General features: G+C 32.7%; 1 protein-coding gene across 1 annotated transcript; it reads right to left on the bottom strand.

The window, feature by feature from the left end:
* Nucleotides 1–12,316: 12,316 nt before the first annotated feature.
* Nucleotides 12,317–17,508, bottom strand: LOC129303536 (aspartic proteinase 36-like). The gene is made up of 10 exons (XM_054942953.1): nucleotides 17,008–17,508; nucleotides 16,419–16,548; nucleotides 16,057–16,307; nucleotides 15,401–15,628; nucleotides 14,464–14,626; nucleotides 13,645–13,718; nucleotides 13,431–13,527; nucleotides 13,249–13,312; nucleotides 12,905–12,976; nucleotides 12,317–12,821 (listed from the first exon to the last, which is right to left on the bottom strand). The coding sequence occupies exons 1-10, from the start codon at nucleotides 17,247–17,249 to the stop codon at nucleotides 12,652–12,654; spliced, it is 1,491 nt and encodes a 496-aa protein (XP_054798928.1). The 5' UTR covers nucleotides 17,250–17,508; the 3' UTR covers nucleotides 12,317–12,651.
* Nucleotides 17,509–17,876: the final 368 nt, after the last annotated feature.

The raw sequence follows: 17,876 nt of genomic DNA, 5'->3' as shown, positions 1-17,876 counted from the left end.
AGGGACTAAATCAATAACTGAAATAAACTTAAGGTACTAAAAGTTACATTATCTCTAATTTTTATTTTCAAATGTTTTAGGATCCCATTGTTATTTCCAAATACTTTTAAGGGTTTGTTTTATTATTAGCTATAGTTGATCCATAACTTTAGTATTAGGTTAATAGTGAGATCAATCTGGTTAATGACAAAAGTCATTACAAGTTACGCTTTTATTAAAAGTTGAGAACCCTAATTTGGAATGGCTTTGTCTATAGTACTTTTAAGGCTTACACCTTTTTTTATGAAAATATATTGCATTATATATGCTTGTTTACACTAGAATTATTCTTCTATTACTGAAATTTTATATCTCACCCTTCATTTTAACATTTTTCATGTGAGAGTTATAGCTTGTTGTTTGATCATGGTGATAAGGCTCATTTGACCTAGGTGTATGGTCATCTTTTTGTACTTTTATGCATGTGATTTTTCACCAAGTATTGTAAGGCTCCCTTACTAATCTCTAATCAACTCTAATCTCAATGTAATCAAGGAACTATCTTAAAAATATCACCAAGTAGATAAGTTTTACAAAATAGGGATCACAAAGTTTTCAAAACTAAAACATTATAATATACTTCTATAATTTAAAATTAAAGTAATTAAATGTATGCAAAAGCACGGGATCATTCACAATTTAAAGCATTTGCATAACAAGTAACAAAACAAGGTAGGGAAAATAGATGATGCGCCGCGGCTTATGAGGCATGAGTGGCAATATGTTGCCTTGATGCCATGCACCATAGCTCATGTTCCATGTACCGCGGTGTATTACATGCTTTTAACAGCATTGTTGTTGTCATATGATAACAACTGGGACAAATTTTTTGACACACCCTATTTCCCTATTTGGCATCTAATTAAAGTGATTCAGGTATCTATATCAAGTTTTCTTCTAACTCTAGCTAATTATATTAATTTTACAATCATAACATTTTTCAAGCAAAATTTGAACACCCATTTTAAAAACTCACTCCTTATCACTCTTACTACATAACTTGAGTGCCCAATTCACATTTCAAATGTCAAAAGCCAAATTCACACCTTAGATCACACTCAAAAGACCAATACAAACTTGTGTAATACACCATACCTCACAAATAACATATGCAATACATTTTTAATGCTTAACCCCTTAGTTTTAAAATGAAAGGGAGAGCCATAATCTCATAAATTATCAAATAATCATCCTCAATCACATGTCATACTCACTCTTTACTTGCACTAATATTTTAGCCCTACTATATATTTCACAATCAGTACATATATACCTTAAGAGCCAAAATACACAATTTAATTTAACAACCCATTAGTGCAAGTAAGCTAAAAAAATATAAACAACCTTAGTTAGCAATATCATTTGAATTATACATAAAATAATAATTAAAATATACCAGGCCTTCAAGTTTTAGAATAGAATCTTAAGCCTTGGTTTGTTTCCCTCAGTCTTGACCTAATGAGCTAGCTCATGTAATGTTGTAGAGAAGGGGGTCAGTGCAATTACTCAATAATTAAGGTTCATCTAACTTATATTAATACATGTCAATCAATTTAAATACAAGTCACAAACATTATCATACTCAAGTCAAATCAACATCAAGTCAAATTTTTCATCATCAATGGCATAAATCAAGTATAATTTTTCTTTTTCATCATCAATGGCATAAAATGAGATAATATCATGTTCATAATAATACAAGATTAATCATAAGATTTCATCTTAAGGGACACAATATAAACAATCATGTGCTCTTTTTATCATAATATGCATGATTACCCCTCCTTTATATTCTTCTCATGTCTCTTATATGAAATCATAGGTTAAAACACATTAAGATCATCTATAAAATGAGACTATCCTAGACATTCACATATAAGGGGCTACCTAGTTAAAGTTGCCTAACTCACTTGCAGGTCACAGTTTTTTCCAAACCTCACATTGTGAGATGTCATTCTCTTTTAACTAATTTCCTCATTGAACAAGTGAAAAATTAAAGAAGTTCGAGTTTCTCATTGGATAAGTGAGATAGTTCCTTATTGAACAAGTGAAAAGATAAACAAATCAAGGCAAACCATTGAGCTCTAATGGTAGTCTTGCTATATGAATTTCAACTTACTACTCCTCTTCCTAGATGAACTCCTACCTCTCATAATTATGTGATACATAATAATGCAACATTTTAGGGCATGCAATTACTTAAAGTCCAGGCATGCATAACATTATCATTATACTCAATTCATACATGAATATCATATAAACTCACCTAGTCAAGTCATTAAACTCCACTTTACTTTATATCATCAAACTCCTTAAATACATATTTCGTTGAACTTCACAAATATCACATCATTGAACTCCAGTATACCAACATTCATAAAACTTTGTAGTTTTCACATTCATCAAACTCCACATCATCACACATAATTGAACTTTACAAACTATATGATTGCACTTTACACAAATTATGTCATTAAATACCACAAAATCATAATGTTTGATTTACAAATAATTTATGCCATACTTGCATTTCAATAACTTCATACTCTTTAATTTTAATATATATAATTCAATAAATCAATTAACACATAAAAATATAAGAAAGAATTCTTTCGATTACCTCAAACCTTTGAGAGGTTATATGTTTACCCCTCAATTATCCACTCATAAAACTTTCACAAACCTCGAATGGTACCAATAGATAGTTGATTTACAATGAATCATGACATAAATATCAATATCTTTTTTTAGAATAATTTTCAATACTTTGTTCAATACTTCAATACTCAAAATTCATTCTCCTCAATTCCAAAAGTACCTATAAGGTTTATTAGCTTCCTCTAACTTTAACTTAATTGAACTCCTAAATAACTATTAATAAGGTAACATTGCTCTAACCACCTCATTAATGGTTGAAATTTTGGATATTTATAACTTTCAACAATAAAAAATGCATAAAGTCATAAATGTTAGGTTTAAATAGCTTAAACAACTCCCATTAATTCTATTTAAGTCAATGGGTTCAGACTTATAGCTTTTATGGACTAAAAATTATCTTTTTTAACTGAATCCTAACTTTCAAATTCAAGAAAAATGGAAGAGAAAGCGAGATTCAAGCTTAAAGAACTTATCTCTAGTGTTTATAAATTTCAAAACACTCCCAATGCTTCAATTATTCAAGTCTTAGCAAAGCTCTTTCATTTCTGCTTTATTTCTCTTTTGTTTCCTCTCTCTTTTTTCACATTCGATACACTTTTATTTCTGCAGAATCATCATTGTGCACCACAATGCCTGTAATATGGTATAGAGAGTGATCTTTTGCTTTGTAGTGGTTCGTGCATTATGGCTTCTTGTGCATGCGCCACGGCATGTGGCATGGAATTATTTCTCCTTATTTTTCTCACTTTTTGATGCCCGGGTGGCTCGACTTTGCTTCAGACTTAATCTTAAAGTTAAAACCACAACACATGACACTCATTAGCTCTCTGTAACCACACATCACATTAATTTACTAAATAAATATTCATTTATTCAATTAATTAAGGGTTAAATTCTCTAAGATGTCATAAGTATCCTCTCTATATGTTGTAAATTACTATAATCATGATATCTTTCTATTGTATTTTATTAGTTTATGGAGATTTCATTTGTTGTATCTTATGAGATTTGGCTATAGTAAGTCTGGTCTTTGCAAAGGAATCCCCCTCTTCTATTAAGGGTCATTTTTGTTGGTAATTTGAGTATCCTTAAGGCAGGATCCTAGTATAGTCTTAATTTTGTGTTTAATTTAATAGTCATATAAATCTTGATTTTTTTTAACTAATCCATGTCTTTATTTTCAATGGTGTTACAACCTATGCATTATCTTCAAATGTTAAAATGAAAAGTTACACTGCTTGCATGTTTAGGATACCAGATACTCTTAGTGAATAATTGAGGGGCCAAAATACCTTTCAACCCTTTTTCTAAATTTTAAAAAGGATATTTTAGTCTTTTCATGTTTTAAAAATATATATCAAGTGATATTGCTATGCTTTTAAAAGATTAGGGGCGACATTGCCCTTTTCATGAGTTAAGCATACCATACACCTCTAACGTGATGCATTAAAAGTAGATTTGTACCTTTGTCAAGGTGAGATAGTGCCATACATGAGCATGCCACCTAGATAGAGTAAGTCAACTAACAGTCGATCATTTAAGTCTATTAAAATTAGACAACATTGCTTTATTTTTAAAAGACTAGAGGCAACATTTTCATTTTCCTTTTTTAAGGATTCAAGATGCCTCTTGCATGGTACTTTGAAGATATATTTGCACCTTAAACCTTTATATTAAAATACAATGCTCATAATTTATGAATAGTAAAACTTGTTTTTTAAAAAATCATATGAAAAAAAAATGCATCTATAGGTCAATATGATATATATTAGAATCAAGTTTTAAAGGTGATACAAAGATCGCTCAAATGTTACAAGACTTCATTATCATTTTCTCATTCCAATTCTTACCTAGAGTCAGATATTTATTCATGAATTCAGTAGAGTTTAAGTCATGAGTGTTGTTTAATTTAACTTGGTGCTTGTTGGTTTAAAAAAACAAATAATGCCTAGACGGTTGGAATTGGTTGGATAATTGTATTTCTTTTAATAAGAATTAGACAATTTTTTAGGATTAAAGAATAAATTTGCTCCTAAACTATATATCTAAAAGTGTTTGGGACCATTAACTTATTTTTAGTATAATATTCCCCTTCAACTTTTAAAAACAATGCAATATTATCCTTTCAATCAACAAATATTAATTTTAACTGTTGCTTAATAAAAAAATAATAGAAAATGACAAAAAAAATTTGTCCTTTGTTACAATCTTTTAGGTCTTTTTTTTTTTAAATTAATCATTTTCTTTCATTTTCTAGTGAGACAATGATAAAAGTTAATTTTTATTAACAATAAAAATAATATCACATCACTTTTAAAAGTTGAAAATGAACATTATACAAAAAAAGAATTTGATATCTCAAACACTCTCAAATCTATAATTTAAGAATAAAATTGCACTTTATCCCCCTTTATTTAATCAAGTTAATTTTAAAAGTAGGTTAAAGCATTTTTATCCCTCAACTATTTGCTCATAAATGTCGAGTATTCTAAACTAACATGTAGAGTAATTTCACCTTCAACTTTTGAAGAAAGTGCATTGGACACCCTATCATTAAAAAAAAAACTAAAGACCATTTTTACCTCTTAACTTTATTCAAAGAGTCACTAGGAACTTTAAACTTGATTATGGATAAATTTTATTTCTCAACGTTAAATATTTCCTCCTTATTAGTGGCAGACTTACATTGCTTTCAAGGGCAAATCTCCCCCCCCAAAAAAAAATAAATTATGGAAACCATGTATGTAGCATTCATATATGTATCATTACCTTCCTCATCCCTTAATTTTGCACCCACTGAACAAATCCAGTTGAAACTTGAAGAGAGTTAAGTTACATACAAAATGACAATGAACAAGCAAGCAGATGTGAAGAAGTTGAAGAAATAACTAAGAATGTTCAGTAACAAGATGAAAAGAAAAAGCATCCCTTATCTTCAATGCTAGAGTGAAAGGTTTGGAACCCAATCCAATGAGTATAGTTGTTAAGAGAAGTGAGATAGCAAATGTCCAACACCACAGTTATGCAGTAGTTACTAGTGTTCCCTGTCTAGCTCTGTTTCTAAGACAGAAAACAGATGTGAAAGTTTGAAAAAAAAAAAAATTATCTTATACGGCTGCCAAAACAAAGGAAAAATCTCATAGTTAAAAAAAATTCAAAGAAGGTGCATTTTCTATATTTGCGGAAAGAATGACATATGCAATTTGGAAAATGCGACAATAGTGCTTCAAGTGGGAATTGAAAAAGAAAACCATCAAATAAAATATTACATTATTTTAAAATCCTTATAAATCATTTCTTTAATTCTTTGCTTCAGAAAATTTAAAACTAATACAAGAATACATTATAAAATGAAAATAATTTTATATTTATTTTTAGCACAAAATTTTTTCATTTACTTTGTACACTTTATTCCATAAAATCATTTAATTTTTATGCACATTTGTTTAAAATATGCTTTCAAATATATCATCCTCTCAATTATTTTTATTCATTCAAATTAATTTTTCATGTTAAAACATGATTTTGAATTAGTAGATTGCAAATTTTATGAATTTCAAACAGGATGATAAAAATTTTTTTAGGAAAAATTATTTATCAATAAAGGATGTAACAAATCTTTACCTGACAAATAAAAATTTTAAAAATAATGAATTAAGATAAATTTAATAAAACGTATTTTCTATTAAACCTAATTATTAAATTTCATACAATTTTCTTGATAAAAATCATATAATTATATGCAATGTTTTTTTATTATTTTTATAAAAAAATAAGCCCTTGCTGGCTCAAGGTCCTATGTCCACCATTGTTCTTTATTACTCTGACGTTAAAAACACTTAATGTTTATCAATCATCAATGAGTCCCACTATTTTTTCATATTTTTATTGAATTAAGAGCAATTTTTGCTTCTCATCTTCTATTCAAAGGGTTAGCGCACACTCTTGATTCAAATATTTTATAATAAAAAATATTAAAAATGTAACATGAAGCCCATTAATAATTAACTAATAAGGAAAAAATAATGGGGTGATAAAAAAAAGAATTTTTAAAGTTGAAGAGTAAAATTGACATATAATTAAGTTTAGAATTCCCAATTGAATAAAGACAACCAAATCAATTATCAAGTGATGCATCGATCATGGATTTTTGCAAGTGCGCATATAAGAAAAATTTGTTATATTCAAGCCTCTTAATCAATTCCACTTTTTGTGGACAACCAAATCAAGCATCAAATGATGCAATGATCAACAATCTTTGCGAGTAAGCTTCCAAATTTTTTTTTTTTCCAAATAAAACATGTTTAGCAAATATTTGAGAGGATTACAATGCGACGAGTCTAAGATGAAAAGCAAAAGTAAAATCCTTTTAAATATATTTATGCATGGTATCAAATTATTTAATTATCATTGAGCCTTATTGTAGTGCATTGAGGGTCGTGGTAAGAACTGTCAAAATAAAGACATCACTTTTATATCAAAATATCACCATTTGTATAGTAGGCCGAATTTGCTATTGATAGAAAACAAAGCACCTTAGTATGTCGTGTTCAAGGCTTCAAATCAATCTCAATTATCCCGTATTTATAAACGAGCATTCATAATATGCAACAAATGATGCATCAAATGATGCAAAGTGAGCCTCGTAGGAGTGCATTGCATATATATGTAGTATGTATGTATATTCGAATATCAAAGCAAGGACATAAACTAAAAATCAAAATATTACCATTTTTTAGATAAGCCACATATGATATTTTGAAGGGTAGACATGCATGCAAGCAAGCAAATCAAGGACACCTTTGCATGTCATATTCAATTCTCTTAACCAATCCCATTTTTCTTACAGTCCGACAAGGGAATCCAAATCAAGCATCAAATGATGTCATGATCATGAATTTTTGCAAGTGTGCTTACAAAAGAAATTTGTCAAACAGATATATATTAAGCAAATACGTGAGAGGACTACAATGCATCAAAGACATGAAGAGTTTAAGATGAAATGCAAAAGTAGAACTCTTTTAAATAAATTTATGCATATTTAGATTAGGTATCATATCATATAATTATCATTGAACCTTTTAGGAGTGCATTAAAAGTTCGTGGTCAAATGTCTAAACAAAGAAATCAATTTTAAATCAAAATACTACCATTTGTCTAGTAAGCCAAATAAACTAACGTAACAAAACACAAGGCAGCATTGTATTTCATGTTCAAGGCTCCAAATAATTCTCAGTCATCACTCACTATATATGAGCATCATAATAAGCAATGAATGATGTAGGGACATCAAGATTTTCAAAGGTGCATATAGAAGAAATTTTCCAGCGAAAGACATATATAAATAGCATGCATGTAGGGGGGCTATGAGCAGCAAAGGCACAGAGTGTCTAAGTTGGAAAGGAAAACTGGAAAAGTATACCCCCTCTAGTAACGTTTATACACTACATTTGCTTCAAATGATACAAATATCACTAAGCCTTGTAGGAGTGCATTATATATACAAGTTTCAATACCAGAGCAAGGATATCTATTTCAAATCAAAGGATTGTCATTTCTCTAGAAAGCACATATGTTATTCTAAACAAACACAAAGCATCCATGAAAAAGAAATTAAGGCAGCTTAGCTTGTAAAGTTCATGTAAATTTCCAAATTCCAGATATTTGCTACCACAAATTCCCCAAACACTATTCAATGGAATACAAAAAAAAAAAAAAAAAAGGATTGAAAGAACGATATTTATTCAATTGGCAACTGAGATACACAACAGCTTCCACATTGTTTATAAACCCACATATGGTATCTTTTGAAAATACATAATGATGTGCTTTATGCCCGCAAAAAAATAAAAATAAATAAGAAAATTACGATGCGATTTATTTTGGCACAGGCGCACAGCCATGTCTGCTGCATGTAACATGCATTTGTTGTGACAAGATTTTTTTTTTTTTTTTGGGCCAACAGTCAAGATTCTTCTATCAAGTCTAACTCTAAATAACCTCTCGATTTGTAATTATAAGATTCTTCCGGAACTGATTCACTTTCAGGGTTAAAACCAAACTGGATAGAAATTTATCGGTGATACGGTAACCCAAACATAGTGAGGCTGCAAAGCGAACCCCAACATCTATCTTTGCAACTTGCATTAGGCCACCGATAATTAAGCTTATTCAGTGCATCGTTGAATCAGAATATGACGTGAGAAGATCAATATAAACTATAAAGCCTCAGAAATATTCGATGTCAAGTAGGGAAAAAAAATATAAAGATAAAACAAAGGGCTGAAATAAAAATCAAATCAAATCAAAGAAAAAATAAATCAAAAAATAAAAATATCTTTCTACAGGAATTTCTAATTGAGAAGGTGAGAAAAAAAATACCAGAGCTATTGACCTGAAACTGAAGTTTATCTCTCTTTATGATATTTCCGATGCACCAGGGATTTGAAAACTTTTAGTCAGAGCGGAGATAAGTAAAACGCTCTACGCTAATAGACTGGACTGACCACTAATGCTGAATCCAAAACGATTTCCAAACCTGGTCCATGCCCCCTAGCAGCGCAGCTCTCCTCCTCGGGTGATTGATTGGTGAAGGCTACACGAATCGATCCTTCAACCTGCCTGGCGCGAAAGGCAGAGAAGAGGAAAATTTAGCCGTTGATCATCTCTCGCGTCAATCAAGCAACCCACAATTTGATCCACACCCACAAAGGTCGGAGCTTTGAAATGAACGTTCGGATTAGGGTTTAGATTTAGATAAGAAGGGCGCGGCCGCACGGGATTAATTAGCTGACCGGGTGTCTTTTTAATTGAAATACAAAATTGTTATTTTTTTATCAAAGCAGAATAATTTCTCAATTGAAAAGCATGTTTCGTTCCAAAAATTATAAAAGGTTAATTTCCCTCTGTCGCATTACACCCTTCCTTTTAAAGACGATTAAATAAAGTTTGAAAAATTAAATTTTAATTAATTATATTTTATAATAATCAATATTATCTTTTAAAAAGTATCCTATTTATTAAAAAAATTACAATTCAAGGTATATTTTTGTAAATAAATACTCCCTCTGTTAAAAAATATAAGGTATTTTTAATCAAATTTCACCTCCAATAAAGTAGTTACATACTTTTCAACTAATTCTATTTTTTTTTATATTTAACCCTATTAAATATCCTACAATAAATATAAAGTCATCATCAATAGAGTTACTTTTGAAAAAAAGATAATGATTATATCTTAAAAAATTAAAAATGCTTTATATTTTTTAAGGATGGAATATTTTTATATTTTATTTTACTATCTTTTAAAAGCAATATATTTTGTAAAAATAAGATTAGTTAACTCTATATGGAAATTACTGTTATAAATTAACAATCAGACATTAAATAAATGCAATCACAAGAATATATTAAAATTTAAAGCACTAATTTAGAAGGGGAACGCTTTTTTTGGACAATAAGTGAAGGTGAATCATTAAAATATATGTTAAAACTTTCCAAATTACTATACTTACTCTTTTATCATCATTTCTTGTGTGCAAAGCAGGCTTACAAATCTATTCACCACCTGATAGGTAGGTGTAAAAAGTCCCTCCAACTCCTGGTTCATTTCCTTGCCTGGGTCTCTACAGCCCATACAAGAAGGAAGTTCTATTTTTATTTTTTTTTTAATCCGTCATATTAGATACTCATGGACTCAGATTTTTTTTTTTTTTTTCCAGAAAGGTTTGCTCACATCAATACACTCACAGGCTCACATCAACGGAAAACACTCCATTCAATAGCAAATCAGTTCTAGGTCCAAAAAACATAAGATTGGCAGAATAAGGAACTTACGACTGAGAAGTAGAGAATTTCCAAGCATCAATAAGATCGGGAATATCATGTCAAACTAAGATGTCAAGAAGCATACAAGAGACTAGCGGGATGGGAAATGGAAATGGTTTCGTTGGTCTGGGAATGAAGGGAAGCGTCAGAAACATATCTAAAATAGATATCGGCAAAGTCGAAAATAGAAAAAAGCGGCAAAGAAGATACTAGGTGCGGAAAACAGCTACCATTGATTTCGGATTCAAGTCCGTCGACTTTAGCACCGTCATCCACCGTGCTCAGTCGAGTCAACCCCCGCTGTTTCCCGTCGTTGCTTGCTTCGCACAACTCCTTCGAAGAACACCCCACGGAGCTCCCAATGCGGCGGCTCGAGTTTAGACTTTAAAATTGGAAGAAGGTTGTCCTAAAATTCCATAACCGGCGGCCAGAGTCTAGGCTTTACAAAACAAAGGAGCGTCTTCGGTAACACGGGCCGCTGGGGTCTTATTTTTTTGTTTTTAAAATTGGAAGGTCTCATCTGCTGATTCTATACAATAGAGTTGATAATTTAAAGAAATAAATAGACATGGAAAAGTTTACTGCCAGCGTTCATGGTTTGTCAATTCATCTCTTCTCTTTTACTTCCATGCATCTAATAAATTGAGAGCTGATTTAATTTCTATTTTTAAAAACTGTTTTTTTTTTATTTTTAGAACACAAAATTGTGTTCTCTGTTGTTTTTTAAATATCTATTTTAATTTTTTTAATTTTTTATTTTCAAATATAAGAAAATGAGAACATCTTTAAATTGTTTTTGATTCCTTTTTCCGTTTTTTTTGGGGGGGGGGGGGGAGCGAGAAACAGAAAACGAGAACATCTTTAAATTGTATTTGATTCCTCTTTCCCCCTTTTTTTTTTTTTTTGGGGGAGGATGGGGGTTTGCAAAAAACGAGTAGCTTTCATTAATTAGAAAATTAATTTAAAAATATAAATTATTTTTAATTGAATCTCACCTCTTTAATAAAGTAATTAACTACTTTTTAACTAATACTATTTTTTTATATTTACCTCTATTAAACACCCTACAGTAAATATAAAGTCATTATTAATAGGGACACTTTTAAAAAAAAGACAATGATTACACCTCAAAAGATTTAAAAACACCTAACTCATTAAAAAATGTTTTACATTTTTAAACAAAGAAGTAACTTTTTTTAATACTAGCAACATTTATAGTTTTGGTAACAATCAAATATTTTTTAATTTTTTTTTTGCTGAAAACAATTCTAAAAAAACAGTATTGCAAAACAGTTTATAAAAAAAAAAAATGAACATGATCATACGTGTCCTTATACTGCTACTCTATAGTTTGGTAAGATTTTAATTTCATTCACATCAAACACGCTGTAATAATGGAGTATTTTCGGACGGTGCATCAGCCCATCGAACGTTAGATAGTTCAGGACACGCCAAAATCACCTTACAAGAAAGGCATCTTCAACTTACAAGATATATTTCTTTATTATTATTAAAAAAAACTTACGGAATAGAATGGACATGGCCATCAAAGAAATTGCCCCAAGCAAAATACAATAAGTGAATAAATAAATTGCCAACTTAGTGAAAAAGAAAAGGGATGAAAATATGATTGCTAACGACGAGCTCTGATACCTCATTTTCATCCGTTCCACTCGAACCATAGGGTAAGCCATAAGCCAGATACGGAACAAGGCCACATCCCTGGATTTCTATGTTGCTCTGAAAATAGGTAGAGCAATGACAGTTCTAAAAACGAAATTTTAGATTCATATTTCCCACCTCCAATAACATCATCCATGATATAATTAGAATCAGACTGTTCTATAGACGCCAAGTATGATAGTACAACTACATCCGCAAGAGCTAATATACAATTCTGGCAAATTCTCAACAGAGTCCCTTTACAGTGAGATCCTACTTTCGGTAAGATGGATGGATACAAGATGCCACGTTTGCAAGAATGCTGAGCACAACACATACAGAACCAAAACAGCTAAACTTCCAAACCACAACATCAGGTGGGGTCACCGATAATAAATAAAAACATCAGCGACCCAAGTAATGCAGAGGGCTAGAAAGAATGAAACTTCGATTCTCATATTTGAATTACAAAAATTGGGACTCCCAGAAAAGTACCACATGCACAAAGAAAGCTGCAATGCTTAAAGGGAGCAACTTGGCGAGAATGTCTGACTCTGAGCTGCTCACACTCAGCTGTCCCGCTCTAACGTACTCATCCTTTGTTGTGGTCACAGAGACATTCACAGACAGAGAACCTGGGCAGCAATTTCAAATTACGATTAAGTAAGGGATCATATATATTCCTCGCAGGCAAGCAATTGTCCTGCTGTGAACTTACAATCATAGTTAGCCCATCCAATTCGTTGATGAGCTAAGTCGTAGACAAATATCTTATCTTTTAGGACAAGATCTGCATATTTAAAAACAAGAAAGTTGATAAACTCAACACTTCAAAATCAAGGAGCGTCACTTGGAGATTTCATACAATAGATGCATAATATAGAAAAATAAGCATGGAAAGGCAATTTATGATTAGCACTCGTGGTTTTTCACAGACAAAATAAGCCAACTTCTATCATCATATGCATTCCAAGTAATCAATTGTTTTTTAACAGAAAGCACTCATTTTTGTCAGCCTTCGAGAACTTTAGTCTGTTTAAATAATCTAGTTCAAGATCCAACCTCCCAAAATTGAAACTCCCTCCTGCACCTTCTGGAAACCAATACACCACTCTGGAACACCATCCTGTTAAATTAAGTGGTACATCATCAGGGAATAATCAAGGGGCTACAATTGAGAAGAATGTCTTATCCATAAGTAAGGAAAGATCCAAGATATGATCAAACAGAACCAAGAGGCTTACAATGAAATCGGTACGTATAAGGTACTGCTCTGGTTTTAAAACCATGGATGCTCCACCAGCAAAGATCAAACTGACTGCAGGAAATATATCACCTACACTGAATAGATAACAAGCAAGATTTCAATGAAATTTTTATGAATCCTGTAACTGTATACCTTACTTTTATGAGAGAAAAGAACATCTAAATCTTTATGGGAAACGGTTCAAAAATAACCTGGTTGAGACCAAATAACACTGGCTTCCTCTTGAAATGATGGGAGTGGCAGACTGTGAAACAATGGTAGTTATCTGCATATTCATCAAGAAATAGAACACCGGTGTGTCGGTAAGATCAATTCATTTGATAGTAACAAAAGATGAATGAGGACTACAACTCAACCAGAGCTCAAGGGAAAGGGAAAGACTAGTTTGCTACCCTTCCACACTCCTGTTTGAAAGAAACTAATAACAATAAAGCAAGTAGACTCAACGGTGGTGTTTAATTTTTGAAGTATCTTATCCATGCAGGTGCACATTAAACCAAGTTTTTTTTTAAACGAAAAATAATTTAATTTAATTTGGATCAAAGATATGGGAAATTTATCTGCATCTTACTTGCAGGCAAAAGGCCTCATTCTAGACACAAAATGAATGAATCTGTGATCTCAGTATATATCAGATAAAACAAAAGGCACGTGAGGCAAAGAGCGTAAGTGTGCCACAATGAGAAGTACTTTCTCAGGCTTCATGGTTATTTACTAACTAATAGAAAAATCCTCATCATGGATTATGGAAACTACAATCAATTTTAAAACAAGGAACACCTCAATTAGAAGTGTATGATACACGAGAATAGGAGGTGAGACACAGAAACCCTTGTTTTTTATCATTCTGTAGTGTAGCTGATTAATGATTATAACACGCAAGAATATTAGCGTACATTTATCTGTTGACAGATATTTATTAGGAGAAGGGTGATGATGACATCATAGAATAATGTGACCACTTAAAGCATAATGCTCCAAAATTATAATTAAAGAACCTAATAACTTACAGCATTGACTAAAGGATCGTATGCTTCTTGAACAAGGTATGCCAAGGTTGTACCCGTATCAACTATAGTTCCTCGGTTATTAGATGTTGCAAAAACTGCTGGATTAATAGGGAGAATTCGTCCATTAACACCAATGCTCTGAAGATTTAAGTTGTAATGAGGCCTGAAATTTGGTTAAGTAGTCAAAGCACTGCAATATATTATATAAAAACACATGTATTAAACAACAATAACAGCGCCAAGCATTTTAAGAACCGAAGTTTCTGACAGTAACATCATCTTCTGCATTCATTTTAAGAAATTTGCATCAACAAATTAAAATATTACACTGTATACCACCTTTTAATTTCAGCAAAAGACATTTATTATTGGAAACCACAACCAACTGAAGAGTTAAAAGTTTTAAAAATGGTATTCCCCATCCAGCTGTTTCGCACTCTTTTTCCCAGGTGTAACATTTAGCATCTTCCCAAATAGAGATAACATGAAAAGATGTGTTAGGAAAGGGCTGGCAAAACCCTTCCTAACAATATAACCTTGAGAAACTAATATAAGCATGCTTGTCTGAATACAAAGAAACACAAGTTCCACTAAAGAATAAAATATTTTCAACATGCTAAACATTCACCAAGTGATGTTTAATGAACTCTCGTGAAATCATATGGCAGCATCAATCCCCCATCTCCTGTCATCCAAGTAATGTAATATAATATTATAGTCCTAATTAATTACTTTATAATTATTAAACAAGTGTTCAACCATTAATGTTAGACACTAATGAAAATGGCTAGTTTTAAAGATAAGGCGGAATGATCTAGGTTGCGTGCAACTTGGACATTTCCTCCATATCAATAAGATGTGATCTGCAAAAAAAAAAAAAAATCCCCACCAACTTGGGAAAGAAAATAAAAGATAAAGAGCACAAGAGAAGGCTTACTGTGATGGGACAAGTGGACTATAAACAAGACTTGGCTCCAAAATCTCACCGAGAACTAGTATGCCTCCTCCATTACCCTCTCCTCTTAAACAATGAGAAAATACTTTGGGAGTAATGCCTCGTGATGATAATTGCGAAATAACGGATAGAGCACCCGGACCAAACCCAAAAATTCCATCCACCGCTTTATCTGTCTTAGTCAAATCTCCAGACTGATAGGTACTACACCTGTTCCCAGGAAAACCATTAGTTCATTTCAGTTATACATCAACATGAAAGGGGCAAAACTACAATAAAAGAAGCATCAGGAAAAAGTGCAGATAAACTCCGAGATTGAAGATCAAGCCCCATAGAGTTTCCCTCTCTTCCATGCATTCAGAAACCCACTTACAGGCCACTCATACCCTGCCAATGTTCATCCATTCCCCTAAATTCCCCTCACTATACTTATGGATTTGCTATTACTTTGAACCAGAATATGACTAGATTTGCGGCTTAAGAAGATCAGAGTATAATATTTTTCAAGGGTAAAAGAAGTCATTATTTGGAAGCCTGGGCTCCTTCGACGGTTTGACCCTCTCATTACTCTCAACCCTTCATATGTTTCTACCCCTACATAAGCACGAACTTTAAAAATAAACAGCTCAAGAGCTCACCCAAAAACAACTTTAGTAGAAGAATTAGCCAGCATAGACTGCCCAAGGATCGTGTCAAAATACATCGCGTCAGAAACATAATACCCCGATGTCCCGCTTCCATCTCCATACTGAAAAGTGTAGCCGCACTGATTAATCTGAGGGGTGCATTCAGTTGCGGCACTTTGAGTTGAAGAAATGCATATTGGGTCTGAGCAGGAAATCAGCGCAGATGTGGATGAGCTGGCTGTATCAAAGAAATTGAGCTGAATCTGTAGATTGCATGGCATAACCAAAAAGAACGAGGCAGTTATGCTATAGAACGTCACTTTATTTACTAAGTTGCCAAAAGTATGCATACAGAACAAGTACAAAAAATTTACCTCCAATTGACTAGATTGAGGGCAATCACCGCAAGTATTGCAATTAACCCATAAGATGTCGCTTCCGGTATCAATCTGGACGTTGAATTCTTTTGGAGGAGAGCCCAGCTTCACTTTTGTATAATACAGCCTGAACAAGGAAAAAAAAAAACAAGATTACCCCCTGCTTGACAAGCAGTACTTTTGAGTTGTTAGCTTATTAAGCAGTGTCTCGAAGCAAATGATGAGTAACAGGAAAAATATTGCGATACGAAAATGAGGGTGCTGCAGAAAGTCGAGAGGAAGATATTGGGCACTGGAGAAGAAACAGATTCCATCAGCTAGAGGTGTGATGCAAATTCAGAATTTCGGAAACCCGATCACCATCCTTTCTCGGCGTCTCATTGAGGAATCCAAAAAGTAAAGTGAAAAAAACAAAAACCAAAAAATTACCTAGATAAATAGAAACCAAATGCTTAACTGAGAACGGAGAAGCGTAGAATACAGGCAAACCAAAAAAAAGCAACTTGAAGCAGCATAATAAATGCGAGAGCATTAAAATTTCTTAAATGCGAAATGCATGAAACGCGGTTGCTCGAACTAACCGTACCCAATACTGGAAGGATCAGAGATCCCTTTGACTGAGAAGTCAACAACACCACCTACTGCACCTTGCAAGATTCGAGCATTCCGAGCTTGGTCGCGAGCTCTGAGTGCTTGCAGCTCCACTCGCAGGCTAAGAGGAATTGCTCGTTCCAGAGGGAGGAAACCCCCAGACAACCCACCGTGAACCACCGATACCGGCACCAAAAAAGTGGCTAAAGCCAGTAACATCGGAAGAGAACTCCGCATTTTCGATGTTTCCAGGGTTTCCTTCGCAGAATTTAAAGGAAAATACCGCGTCAACGCTTGCTTGCGTGCATTAAGAGAGAGAGGGTTTCGGAACACCGGCTCTCCTTATCACCGTTTATCATCAGCTAATTCAGACTAGATTAGCTTGACAATAATGTCAAGCAGCAAGTGGCAAATTGGCCTGTGGGTGCTGCTATATATAGAACCTGTTGCGTCTCTTTATACTTCTTTTTACCCCCGCTTGCCCAGAAAGAGTGAAAGACAATTATTTTATTCTAGAATCAAATTTTTTTTCTGACAACTCTTGCTGCATCTAATACTACGTTATATTTTTTCACAGGTGTGACATTATATCTTCAATTACACCCGAAAGAGACCCTTTAACGTTACACTCGCTCTAAAAATCAATCCAAATCAAATTGTTGGGTGCCTACTGATTTCATTTCTCTGTTGTGATGTATCACTCGGAGAATAGAACAGAACACTTGTCTGATAACACCCAATTATCTCCTTTTGGCTTTTAATTTCCAAATCCAAGCAGATTGAGACCCCTTTATGTCCGCGCATTGATTGAAACTTGCAACTAGGTGACTATAGAGCGCACCAAGATTGAAAAGGATGGAAAGA

Source organism: Prosopis cineraria, unplaced genomic scaffold (genome assembly GCF_029017545.1).
Source record: "Prosopis cineraria cultivar Desert tree isolate PC_DT_omini unplaced genomic scaffold, ASM2901754v1 PC1, whole genome shotgun sequence".
Taxonomy (NCBI): Eukaryota; Viridiplantae; Streptophyta; class Magnoliopsida; order Fabales; family Fabaceae; genus Prosopis; species Prosopis cineraria.
The sequence above is the reverse complement of the archived record's forward strand: the minus strand, read 5'-3'. Positions and strand labels throughout refer to the sequence as shown.

Coding starts and splice junctions, on each gene's coding strand:
- LOC129303536 (XM_054942953.1), bottom strand. CDS start 17,249: ATGCGGAGTTCTCTTCCGATGTTACTGGCTTTAGCCACTTTTTTGGTG. Junction 16,308..16,418: donor CTCAATCTAGTCAATTGGAG/GTAAATTTTTTG, acceptor TGCAATCTACAG/ATTCAGCTCAATTTCTTTGA. Junction 13,719..14,463: donor ACGATCCTTTAGTCAATGCT/GTAAGTTATTAG, acceptor ATGAATATGCAG/ATAACTACCATTGTTTCACA.